The sequence below is a fragment of the Callospermophilus lateralis genome, chromosome 5 (assembly GCF_048772815.1).
Source record: "Callospermophilus lateralis isolate mCalLat2 chromosome 5, mCalLat2.hap1, whole genome shotgun sequence".
NCBI lineage: Eukaryota > Metazoa > Chordata > Mammalia > Rodentia > Sciuridae > Callospermophilus > Callospermophilus lateralis.
The window spans coordinates 40445758-40459743 of record NC_135309.1 but is presented as its reverse complement, the minus strand read 5'-3'; the positions used below and the strand labels follow the sequence as shown (position 1 = coordinate 40459743).

Sequence of the window (13986 nt, the reverse complement as noted above, 5' to 3'; positions counted from 1 at the left end):
AAGGTGGATCATTTCAAAGAGGAGACCCACAACTCACTTCTGGTGAGTTCAGTGTTTTCGGAGTAGGGGAAGTTGTTAGAAGGTCCTACTCAACTATCCTCTCTTGGCTCTGGATGACAGACTACATTAGATTACTAAACCTCTGCTGATGTTTATATACCCATAGATATCTAAGAGAAACCCATGAGCAGGAAGAAAAGCTATATTTACAATGATATTATAAGGCTATGCTAATAACTTAAGGGTGACTCTTGGTCATCCTGGCCCTGCTCACAGGTCTTAATTGGAACTGGTTTTACACAATTTATGATCAGTAGGCTCTGGTCTTAATTATCTGCTTTCCCAGGGACTCAGCATCTTGTGACCATCGTGAGCTTTATGGTTGTGTCATGTTTATCTTAGGCCACAGTCTGGTCAGCGTTGTTTGTGCAGGAACTTGGTGAAGATATTTTAGCAATTAGGTCCTTTTGAGCAATAATACTCTTGCCCTTTGGCTCTCACTCTGAGTTTAATTTGTCTTCCTCTTGTTGCAAAAGAAATAGTTTATAGGGCTGAGATCAGGAAAAGGTCCTTAAGCTTGTCAGACTTTGTGGCACCAATGAGGCAGGACTGTTGATTAACTGATTTGTTCTGTACTAAGTTCTTTCTTTTGTTGTGGGGTGGGGGGAGTTCTGGAATTTGTCCCAGAGATGCTTTACTACTGAGCTAAATCCCCAGTCCTTTCTATTTTTATTTTGAAATAAGCTCTCATTAAGTTACCTAGGACTTCACTAAATTGCTGATGCTGGCCTTGAACTTTCGATTCTCCTGTGTGAGCCTCCCGAGTCGCTGGGTTTACAGGTGTGCACCACAGTGCCCAGATATACTAAGTATTTTCTTACACCCTTGACCCATTGCTCATGTCTATCCAGTACCTAATACCATTACCACAAAACATATGTATATGAAACAAATATATATATTTCAATACATAAATGTGACACAATTACCTCTAAAAGAAATAATGTAGCCAGACATTTGTACCTTTATGTTAAATAGCCATTACTGTTAATAGCACAAGTGTTGATTTCAGGTATTGCTTTGAAGTTTCAACTTCCCAAAGCAGTGCTTTTGAGAGCAACATGATTTTCTGAAATGCTTAAATTCTGACAAACCAGTTTAACTGCATTCTGGAACAATTCAGGGTACACTTACGGTAGTCATTGTACCTTATCCAAAACACCAGCAGGACTGAACTTCCCAACTCTCTTCAAGTTGGATATGGCCACATGACTTGCTTTTCCAAATGAAATGTGCATAAGCAAAGTTTGGCATATTTAACATTAACTCAACATTCCAACACAAGAGCCTATGATCATTAGAGCAAGTACTCCTTCCATCCACATGGTCATGCAGAATGATGAGGAACTTACTTTTATGTTAAGTCACTAAGATTTGGGAATTATTTGTTACTGAAGCATAACTTCCTGATATAATAATAAAACTGTTCACCAAAAAAAACTTTATACAAAAACAGTTTCACCTACATAATGTCTAGTAACATTGGAAAGTCACAAAGGAGTTTGGACAATTTTTTGTGATTCCAGGCAATCTTCATTTCTGTCCACCTCCAATAAAGAAGTAGTGGCATGCCCTCTATTATTGAAACAACCCAAACAACATCTCCACAAATTCCTATGAAGTAGGACCACCCCACTGAGGGCAGTGGCTCCACAAATGTCTTTCAAAGATCAGAGATCAGACAGATTGTCAAAATTGATGAAGTGGGCTGGACCAACACTGAAACCCAGGGAGTGCCTGGGATTTTTTTTTTTTTTTTTCCTTTTTCTTTTTTTTCTTGGTACAGGGATTGAATTCAGAGGTACTTGAACACTGAGACACATCCCCAGCTCTAGTTTTTGTTTTTTTTTTTTAATATTTATGTTTTAGTTGTAATTGATACAATATCTTTAATTAATTTATTTATTTTTATATGGTGCTAAGAATCAAACCCAGGTCCTTGCCTGTTCCAGGGGAGTGCTTTACTGCTGAGCCACAACCTCAGGGCTAGTTTGGTATTTTATTTAAAGACAGGGTCTCATTGAGTTGCTTAGCACCTCGCTGTTGCTGAGGCTGGCTTTGAACTCACTATCCTCCTGCCTCAGCCACCCAAGGCACTGGTATTACAGGCATGTGCCACCATGCCTGGTGTGCCAGGGGTTTTTAAGGGGAAATGACACAATATTTTTCTTCACTGACTTTCAATGAGGCATCTAAATCTCTTTGTCCTTCTGTGTACAACCTTGTAAAATCCAGTTTTAACTGCTTTACCTCAGTTTTTTGTTTTATTTTGGTATTAGGGATTAAACCCAGGGGTTCTTAACCACTAAACTACATCACTAGCCCTTTCTATTTTTATTTGAAACAGAGACTCATTAAGTTGCTTATGGCCTTACTAAATTGCTGAGGCCAGCCTTGAACTTGTGATCTTCCTGCCTCAGCCAGGAGGCCTTGTTTTAAGTCAGTTTAACAAGAACCCCATCCGCCATATCTGATCAGGATCTTCATCCTTTCCTATCCCCCCAGTGATCCTGATCACCCTGGCTTGTCTTCAGCAAGAATTGTTAGGTTAATGAGGCCAAAATCTTTCTTATGATGTTTCTGCTTGGTAATTTTCTATCCTTGGCTATAAAATTCACACTGGCTCCTACCATACTGGGAGTTGAGCCCAATCTCTCCCAATGCTAGACCTGGTTACAACGGTCCCTTTACCTGATTATTATTTTTCATTACAAGTGTCATTGAATACTTTTTGACAGCTGCCACCGCCCACCCCAATAGTTTATTATCAACAGGGAATATACACCAAATTTTCAAATCTTACAATGATTCAAGAGAAAGCTAAAATACAGACTTTTAGGTGAAATATCTTATTTCTAAACATTGACAACTTTTTAAATCTTTTGTCAAATATTCAGCTTGTTTGTTTGTTTCATGGTTCACAGCCCTCTTTTAAAAAATTGAGAGGGAATCTCACTAAATTGCTCAATCTGGCTAGAACTTGTGATTTTTCTGTCCCAGCATTTCTAGTAGTTGGGATTAGAGATGTGTGCCACCGTTCTGGCTCTTCTGCTAGCCCACATGCCTCACTTTACAGTGTTAAACGCTAGTGAAATTTGAGTTGCTATTTAGCCAAATTTCCTCCTTTTCCGGATAAAAATCCAGACTGAATAACTCTAGGTGAACTGCTCAAACCGTATGGTTGGTAACTAGAGCCAGTGGTTTCTCACAATGTCTAACATCTGCTATGTAGTCCTTACTGCAAAATCTTATTTAGCAATGAGGCCAGTCCTATTATTATCCTACTTAACTAATTAATAGCAAAACCTAGATCTTCTAATTCCCAGTCCACCACAGTATTAAACACTTTCCTGCCAAGCTGTCGTATGTAGTCATTTGATTTAAAAAGAAAAAAAAATCATTTTTTTTACTTATCTGTCCAAGTTTGCTTAGCCGCCAGTTTGGGGCTTATTCTTTTAGGGGGAGGGGCGTGGCGACGGGTACCGTGGATTGAGCTCAGGAGCACTGGACCACTGAGCCACGTCTCCAACCCTATCATTTGTATTTTAAATAGAGACAGGGTCTCACTGAGTTGCTTAAGCGCCTCGCTAAATTGCTGCGGCTGGCTTTGAACTCGCGATCCTCCGGTCTCAGCCTCCCGATCTGCCGGGATTACAGGCTTGCACCACCGCGCCCAGTTTAGGGCTCATTCTTAAGAATGTTGCAGAAAAATGATACAGTGGAAAATATTAGACAGGAAATGAAATTAAAAAGAGGAAATCGTGTCACTAAGAAAAAGAAGGTCTAGGGAGCCCATTACATTCCTGCCTGGGTGCAGAGTCCTGGAAGACAGACAGTTCAAGAGCAACTTCCGTGCAAGTAAGTCTTCCCAGCTGGTGGGATTATGGGGGTTTCTTATATGGTGATCTGTACTTTCCTGAACTTTTGAATGCGAAAGAAAAGCAAGGCGGGCGGTGAGAAGTGAGATAAATCTGGGGAACAGAAATAAAAGGGCTAGGAGGGAACTGGAGCGCCCGCCCGCACCGCGCCCACACGCCGGCCGCCGCCAGCCCGCCGGCCACGTGACGCGGCCAAGATGGCCGACGGGGAAGACGGCTGCCCGGCGGAGCGGGAGCCGGAGCCAGGGCCAGGGTCCGCGTCGGAGCCGGGAGAGGAGTTTGAGATAGTGGACCGGAGCCAGCTGCCAAGCCCGGGGGAGCTGCGGAGCGCCGCGAGGTCCCGGGCGACGGCCGAGGGCTGGTCTGTGCCCATCCTGACCCTGGCGCGAAAGGCCACCGGGAACTTGTCGGCGAGCTGCGGGAGCGCGCTGCGTGCGGCTGCGGGGCTGAGCGGCGGGAACGGCGGCGGGGACGGCGCGGTGCGCGCAGGTAGGCTCTGCCCGGGGGCGCCCGTGTGGTGCTGCTGCCGCGCTGCGCGTGGGTGGCTGGTCCCTGAGGCTCCGGGTCGCGGTGGGGTCCGGGCTGGCGAGGGTGTACGTCCAGTTCAGCTGGTCGGACGAGTTGTCAAAACAAACAACCTGTTACACGCCTCGCTGCTCGCCGGCGGTCCTTACGCTGCACTGCTGGAACGGGATACGGCCATGGGATTGGACCGCCCGAAGTTGGGCCACGGCCATTCGTCCTTTTGCATTAGTAATTGTACGCCCCAGAACAGCAGCACTATTCTCACGGATTTGACTGTAGATAAGAAAAGGTACGGATTTAGATTTAAGTAATCCGTATTAACTTTTGAATACTTAAGTATCGTAGGGCGCGGTGGCCCACGCGTGTGATCCCAGCGATTTGGGAGGCGGAGGCAGGAGGTTCGCAAATTTGAGGGCGGTCTCAGCAATTTAAGGAGGCTCTGAGCAATTTTGCGAGACCCTGTCTCAAAATAAAAAAAAGGGTTGGTAGTGTTGCTCAATGGTAAAGCGTCTCTGGGTTCAAACCCCAGTACAAAAAAATAAAAACAAGAATCGTACACAATACCATTCTCTTGCTGTTAAAACTCAAAATCCAGTGGGTCTCCCACCTTCCTCCCGCGGGTGTTGAAAGAGCATCTGTGACTCACAGTGGAGTAAGAACAATAAAGTCGGGAGACAGTAGGTTTTGGTTCTCCTCAGGCACTGCCACTAACGGGAGAAGCCATCACCCCTCACACTTACAGTTTCCAGCCTGTAAAAATGGGGATTTTTTTTTTTTTTTTTTTTTTTTAATCACCCAATGAGCTCTTGAAATCCATTTAAACAGCCGGGCATGGTGGCGCATGCCTGTAATCCCAGCAGGGATCCAAAGTTCAAGACCAACCTCAGCAATTTAGGGAGACCCTGTCTCAAAATAAAAAGGACTGGGGATGTGGCTCAGTGGTAAAGCGCTCCTGGGTTCAATCTCCAGTACAGAAAGAAAGAAATCTATTTAAACCCTTGTAATCTAATGTTTCAGCATGTCTATGAGAAGAAAGGAAACATTAAATGATTATGATATTAAGATTTTACCTAGTCCTATAATCCAGATATTTAGAGCTGTGCTATCCAATACAGTAATCATTAGACCTGAGTGATATTTAAATGTAAAATTAATTAAGATTCTATTAAAATTGAATTTCTTGCTTGGCATGATGATGCTTGCCTATAATCCCAGCAACTAGGGAGACTGAGGCAGGAAGACACAAGTCGCAGGCCAGCCTTAGAAACTTAGTGAGACCCTGTGTCAAAAAATAAAGGACTGGAATATAACTCAGTGTTACAGCACCCCTGGGTTAAAAGAATATATATTGAATTCCTTCTTCTTCTTCTTCTTTTTTTTTTTTTTTTTTGTTGTTGTTGTTTTGTTTTCATTTGTTATTTTATTTCCACATTTCTATATGTTACACACGCTGGCCTGAAATTCACCATCCTTCTTCCTCGGCTTCCTGAGTAGTAGGAACAACAAGCATATGCCACCATGCCTGGCTGATTTTTTAAATTGAATTTAAAAATTGAAATTGAATACATTTGGCAGTTCTATACATGGGTTGAATTCCCCTGAATTCAACCAACTGCAGATGAAAAGTGAGGTATTCAGGGGAAAAAATTGTGTCTGTGCTGAACATGTACTGATTTTCTTGTCATTTCCTAAACTGTGATATGGAAGCTATATACAGAGTATTTACATTGTTTTAGGTGTTATAAGTAATCTAAAGATGATTTAAAGTATGTATAATTTTAGAGAAGGGACTTGAACATCTGTGGATTTTGGTATCTTAGGAATCCTGGAACAAATCCCCTTGTGGATAATGAAGGACACTATTTTATTGAATTTAACAATGAGTTTCTTAGTCACAGCAGCCACACTTTGAAGTGCCTAGTAACTTGCATATGGCTATTGGATAGTGTATTGGATAGTGCAGTGTAGAACATCCACAATGGCTATGGGACAGAGCTGACTAAAGACTATAGTGCTTTCTAAGAAATACTATAATGTGGGTTATGGATATATCTCAGTTGGTAAAGTGCTTGTCTCGCATGCACAAGGTCCTAGGTTCAATCCCCAGCACCAAAAAAAGAAAAAAAAAATACTGTAAGGTGCCTTTGAGGTTTTTTGATTCCCTTCTACCCACTGGTACATCTGTCGATATCAGATTCAGGCAGTGCAAAGTAGGACTACAAAGTAAGGAAAGAGCCTGCTCAATCCAGGACTCCACTGCCCTCTAAGATGACCCCTTTCTGGAGACTTTTCCACATGTAAGTGAAAGTTTGATTGTACAACAGTCTTTAGAGTCAAGACACAGGATCTCCTGGTAACCTCTTAGCTCAGATGACAAAGTAAGCAAATATAGTCATGCAGCCCTTAACAATGAGGGTACATTTTAAGAAATGCATTGTTAGGCACTTGCATCATTGTGTGAACATAATGTGTACTTACAGAAACCAGGGTGGTCTAGCATACTATGCACCTAGGCTACATGGTATAGCCAATTGTTCCTAAGCTGCAAACCTGTATGGCATGATATTTTACTGAATACAGTAGGAGCTGTAACACAGTGGTTTTTGTGTATCTAAACACATCTACAGTACTGTAAAATAAAATATAAAAGGTAAAAATTGTATACCTGTAGAGGACACTTAACTATGAATGGAGCTTACAAGCTTGGAAATTGCTCTAAGTTAGGCGTGAGTAATGAGTGATGAAGACCGAGGACATTACTATATGTCCCTGTAAACTTTATAAACACTGTATACTTGTACTGCACTAAGTTTACAAAAATTTTTGTCTTTCCTCAGTAATAAATGAACCTTAGCTTACTGTAACTTTTTTGGCTTAATAAACTTTAAATTTTTTTTTACTATGTGATTCTCATAATAACACATTACATAGCTGTGCAGAAATATTTTCTTTATATCCTTTATCTGTTTTTGAAATTTTTAATATTGATTGATTGATTGATTGATTGATTGATTTTGCAATGCTAGGGATCAAACCCCAGGGCCTTGCATGTGCTAGGCAAGTGCTCTACCACTGAGTTACATCCCCAGCTCTATTTTTGTTTTTATTGATTTTTTTGCTGGGTATATGTATTGATGGATTTATTTTGCTGTGCTAGTGATGAAATCCAGTACTTTGTATATGCTAGGGAAGTGCACTACCACTAAGCTACATCCCCAGCCCTATCTTTATTTTTATTTATTTTTTTACTTTTTAAGCTTTTTTGTTAAAACCTAAGGTTCATAGAAAATAGAGTGGTAATTACCAGAGCCAGGGATGAGAGAGGGTGATAGAAAGAGAATGGTTAAAGGATATGGGGTGCATTTTGATAGGAGGAAAAACTACTAATGTTCTGTAGTACACTAGGATAACTATGATTGGTAATTACTGACTTCTTTCTTTCTTTCTTTTTTGTCTTTCTTTCTGTCTTTCTTTCTTTCTTGGTGGTGATGCTAAGGATTGAACCCAGGGCCTTACACATGTCAAGCAAACACTCTACCCCTGAGCCACATCCCCTGCCTAATTGGCAACAATTGATTGAATGTTCCATAATGGCTAACAGAAATTTGGAATTTTCTCAGCACAGGGAACTAATACTATCTGAGGTGCTAGATATGCCAATTACCTTGGACTGGTCATTACTTTGTATATATGTATTGAAAAGTCACACTATATCCCCATAAATATGTATAATTACTATATGTCAATTAAGAATGAAGATATGCTGGGTGCACGGTGGCCTGTAATCCCAGCAGCTTGGGAAGCTGAGGCAGGAGGATCACAAGTTCAAAGCCAGCCTTAGCAAAAAGCAAGGCGCTAAGCAACTCAGTGAGACCCTGTCTCTAAATAAAATACGAAAAACGGCTGGGGATGTGGCTCAGTGATCAAGTGCCCCGAGTTCAGTCTCCGGTACCAAAAAAAAAAAAAAGATATAAAATACAATAGGGTACAGTGGCATATGCCTGTAATCCCAACAACTTGGGAGACTGAGGCAGGGGGATCACAAGTTCGAAGCCAGACTGAGAAATAAAAATAAAAAGGGCTGGGGGTGTAATTCAGTAGTAGAGCACCCCTGAGTTCAATTCGCAATACCATAAAATAAAATACACATATAGCTTAGGCCTATGCAAGGTCAAGTTCATCATACCACTTCTTCCACCTCCCAGTCTTATCCCACTAACACGTTTTTCAGGGGTAGGAACACACTTGGAACTGTCATCTCCTATGATAGCAATATGCCTTCTTCTAGAACACCCCCAAAAGACTTGTCTGAGGTTTTACAGTTAACTTTTTTAAACAGATTAAACACTAAAATAATAAAAAGCTAGTATAATAAATACATAAACCATTAATGTCATTTATTACCACTATCAAATATTATAGTATTACAGTATCAAGTATTATAGTATTACAGTTATAGTACATAACTGTATGTGCTGTACTTTTATATAACTGGAAGCACAGGAGGTCTGTTTATACCAGTATCACCACAAATATGAGGTGTGCATTGGTCTGTCATTGACTAAAAGAAACATTTCACCATGCCTGACTATAATAAACATGAGCTGTTTTATTGATAAATAAAATAAGCCAGTGCCTAGCAAGAATAATAAGTAATCAATATTTGATGAATAAATACATATTTGAAAAATTTCTGGTTTTCCACTTAGGATAATGTCATAAAAATAGCCAATATTTGCCAGGCAGCTGGGACTCAGGAGGCTAGATTAGGAGGATCACAGTTCAAGGCCAGCCTAGGCAATTTAGCAAGAATCTCTCTCAAAACAAAGGGCCAGGACTCACTGATAGCTCATTGTAGCTCATTGATAGAGCACTTGCCTAGCATGCATGAGGCCCTGGGTTTGATCCCCAGTACTGACAAAAAACAATAGCTGGTCATATAACCCCAGCAACTCGGAAGTTTGAGGCAAGAAGATTTCAAGTTTGAAATCAGCCTCAGCAAAGTCCTAAGCAACTTTGTGAGACTCTACATGTACTATCTTTTTTTCTGGTATTGAGGCAGGAGGATTGCAGATTCCAAGCCATCTTCAGCAATTTAGCGAGGCCCTAAGCAATTTAGCAATTTAGTACATGTACTATCTGTACATGGACCATCTATTTAATCTTCACAGTGATCCTTGAAGGTAGCAAGACTGGCTTCATGGGTGTGCAATCAATTCAGTCTAATCAGTGTGGTTCAAAGAGCCAGTCAAAACTGCCCCATGCTTGAAATTCTTAATTTTTTTTTCTTTAAGTTTGTCTCATAAGTGAAGTCTGTTGGGACCAAGGAGCACATGAAGGGGCCTTAGAGCCAGACTCCAGTGGGGTCTCACCTTCTACTTCCTCCCTGGTGCTATGGCTCACTCTGGAAGTCTTGGGGTTTCTCTCTACCCTCCTTAACCCCACGCAACCACAGGTGGCCAGGGAGGTTAAGGTCAGAACCCTCTGAATCTCAGGGCAAGGCAGCATATTAGGCAGGCATGTAGGCGGGGGGCCTCCTACCCACACCATCATTGCAGCAAAGTTGCAATCCATTAGGATTGGGAAAAGGAGATTGACTTCTGTACTTTGGTCCAGGCCCTGGTCCAAGATTTTGCACTGATCTTGACAAATTGTGTGGGTAACATCATTATTCCATTTTACAAAGAAGGAAACTTGAATCAGGACAGTGTATCTTTTGAGCCTATTCTCAGCTTCTCTTTTTAAATAACTTTATATATAAAAGGTCATAATAGGTACTATGTAGATTATTTTTTAATTAGTCAATTTAAAGAAAGAAGTAAGTGCTAGGCTTGGTAGCACATAGCTGTAATCTGAGCAACTCAGGAGGCTGAGGCAAGAGGATTGCAAATTCCAAGCCAACTACAGCAATTTAACAAGGCCCTAAGCAGTTTAGCAAGAGGACAGTTTCCTCAAGAGACAGAAATGCATGTAGTTAAAACTGTCCTATCTTGGGCTGGGGATGTGGCTCAAGAGGTAGTGCACTCGCCTGGCATACGTGTGGACCAGGTTCGATCCTCAGCACCACATACAAACAAAGATGTTGTGTCTGCCAAAAACTAAAAAAATAAATATTAAAAATTCTCTCTCTCTCTCTCGAAAAAAAAAAAAAAAACTGTCCTATCTTAAAATAAAATATAAAAAGAAATCAAAATGTGGCTTAGTGGTTAAGCATCGCTGAGTTCAACCCCAATACAAAAAATAAATAAGTAATGAACTGCTCTGCTCAATCTGGCCAAAATTATGAACATGACTTCCAAAGGACTGAAATTCAAATAACTATAGGGATGAGCAGTGTGGCTGGTCCCAAAAGGTCACCAGGAACTGAAGCCATCAGGTGGGACAAGAAGGAAATGGGCCCTGCAAAACACATTCTGCAGAGGCCTCCGAGAAGTAAATTGGAAGAAAGAGTATCCCACTTGATCCAGGACCAGGGCCATAGCTGGCTAATCCAAGTAATAAGACAGTAAGAGTTTTCAGAGAGCAGTTTAGAAGTGGAGATGGTTGAATGTGAGTAGCACCCCTGCCAGATAACATTTTTTTCAGAAACAATTTTAAAGGACTCTTGGATAATGCTTTGAATGCTTGTTTTAAAATGTTATCCAAAAGGCTGGGTATGGTGCTTGCCTGTAATCCCAGTGACTCAGGAGGTTGAGGCAGAAAGATTGCAAGTTTGAAGCCAGCCTCAGCTACTTAGTGAGGCCCTGTCTCAAAATTTTAAAAAAATAAAAATAAAAAGGGCTGTAGGTGTAACTCAATGAAAAAGCATCCTTGAGTTAAATCCCCAGTTCAAAAAATAAATAAATAAATAAATAACAGTTAAAGTTATCCAATGTGGGATCTGGCCCCACAGGGATTGTGTTGTCCACAGTTATTCTGTATTTTGAGTGGGGGGTGGGCAGGGGCGGAGGGGGTTGTTGTTAAAGAAATGCACATAGTTTAAAAAAAAAAATCCAAACACATAAAAGAACATTCAGCATATTATATTCCTTCCCCAAAACTGCCTTCAGCACTCTTATATCTTTCCAAGTGTCTTTGCATATAGCCTGAGTACTTTCTTCTCCTAACACACTAATTTCATACAAACAGGATGAGACGTCCTAAAGGATGAGTAATGTTTTGTGTACATACTCATATGAATGTGCTCATGTGAGAAGTCATTAACAAAACAAAAACTAAAAACAAAACATAACATTAGTTAGCTGTATATTTCTCATTAGGTTGGTAGTACATATCATGCTTTTTTCTGTTACCTTCCATGACAAATTTTATTTTCCATGCGTCAAAAGGCCCCTGCATAATTGATGCAGCTCCTTTCAAAGTGAAGCACACTTTTCCCCTTTCCTCAAGTTAGCCACAGAGATAAGTGAAATCTAGGCAAGTACAGAAATGTTTTATTATCAATTCCTTACACAATAACACCACTGTATTAAAAGATTATGCAAGACACCAAAGGGTTACTCACAACTCAAAAAAGTTTATAAAGAATTTGTTACCAAAAGCTCAGTCCTTGTCTCTGATGCCAATCCAATAATAAGGAGATCATTTTGAGAAAAAAAGAAAAAGGTTTATTGCTTTGCTAGCAAAGAAGAAGCACAGCCCTGTCCCAGAGGCTGTGATTCTGCACATCAAGGAGCAGGAGACTTTTAAGAGGTGAATCAAAGGCTACATTCCACCTGTTCTCTATTGGAGTTGTAATTTACTTAGGAGATAGTCATTTCTGAGATCTGGTACCATCCCCAAAGTCATTCCTATGGTGGATGTATGCTCAAGGACATCTCCCTAGGATGGGGAAGAAAGGTAATCCTGTTTCCCCTGAGATTAGGGACAGAGAGATTAGGGAGGAGCAGGGAAAGAGGGAGAGAAAGAAACATGTCCATTTTAAAAATAAATTGCAGTGACAGAGCAGCAAGGTATATTCAAAGCATAACATGGACCACTGTAAGAAATTCCATCACTTTTCTGTAATTCAGAAACCAACAAGAATCCCTAAAATTCCTTGAGATTGGACATGTTTTTTTCTAATTCAGTCTTTGTTCAGCTTTACTCCTTTAGATGACAGGCCTGGACCCTATAAAATAGTCAAGATTGATATCCCTGATCAGATCATTTATTTGGTAATTCAGAAAGTGTAGAGCTTTGTGATGTTCTGTAAATTGCATTGTGTGTGTGTTTGTGTGTTTGTTTTTGTTTTGTTTTGTTTTAACTGGGACATGAACCTAGGGGTGCCCTACCACTATGGTAGGTCTCCAGCACTATTTATTTATTTAAATTTTGAGACAGGGTCTTGCTAAATTGCCTAGGCTGACCTTGAATTTTCAATCCTACTGCCTCAGCCTCCCAAATCCCTGGGATTACAGGTGTGAGCCACTACACACCCACCATTAAACTACTTTTTGGGGGGGGGCACCAGGGATTGAACTCAGGGGCCCACTTGAACACTGAGCCACATCCCCATCCCTATTTTGTATTTTATTTAAAGATAGGGTCTCCCTGAGTTGCTTAGTGTCTTGCTTTTGCTAAGGCTGGCTTTGAACTCCTGATCCTCGTTTCTTGGTCTCCCTAGCTTCTGAGATTACAGGCGTGTGCCATCTCGCCCTAACCATTAAACTGTTTTTAAAGGAGTTTAGTTTGGCCAAGATCACAAATCTGGAAAAATTGAATGGCCAAAAGATTATTCAAATTCATATTTTTTTTTCTTTTTGGGGGGCACTGAAGATTGAACCTGAGATACTGTACCACTGAACTACATTCCCAGCCCTTTTTATTTTCTATTTTGAGACGGGGTTTTGCTAAGTCGCCAAGGGTCTCACTAAATTGCTGAGACTGACCTCAAAATTGCAGTCGTCCTGCCTCAGTGACTCGGATCGCTGGGATTATACCTATGCTCTTAATTTCCATGATCCTCTATACTGAATACAAATGGAAATAGGTACTGAAAAAACAAGGGATGTGTCAGGTGATTGCAAATACTTGCTGTGCTCCCAGAAACAGTGAAAAAAGCTACTGCCACCCAGCTCCAACTGCCTGGGACACTGGTCTTATGTTTTTGTTCATGTGACTTCTTAAAAGACTCCATCTTTGAGAGCTGGGGGTATGGTTCCGTGGTAAAGTGCTTGCCTATCATGCACAAAGCCCTGGGTTTAATCCCTAGAACCAAGGCAGCGGGGGGAGAACACTGCAGCTTTTACAGTTGACACATAAAATTCATCATATTTTGAAGTTATTCAGAAAACATTTTCTGCTTTATTGTAAATATTGACCTTTAAAAATAAAGCTGATACAGGTTTCCTTGAGTGAATCAATTGGTATATAAATACCTTAATGATTTGATAAGCACTGTTGTCCTTTTTTTTTTTTTTTTTGGTGTAGGGGATTCAACCAAAGAGTGCTATACACTGAGCCACATCCCTAGCCCTTTATTTATTTATTTATTTATTTATTTATTTATTTATTTATTTATTTATTGAGACTGGGTCTCATT

At 40.7% G+C, this 13986-nt stretch overlaps 1 protein-coding gene across 1 annotated transcript in view; it reads left to right on the top strand.

Annotated features, from left to right (window-relative positions):
• The first annotated feature begins 4132 nt into the window (after nt 1-4132).
• The window catches only part of Rufy1 (RUN and FYVE domain containing 1), a 56650-nt gene continuing 46796 nt past the window's right edge, over nt 4133-13986 (top strand). The window contains exon 1 of the mRNA XM_076856557.2: nt 4133-4427. Coding sequence (XP_076712672.1) covers nt 4136-4427 — 292 coding nt within the window. The 5' untranslated portion in view covers nt 4133-4135. The remainder of the gene's footprint in view (nt 4428-13986) is intronic.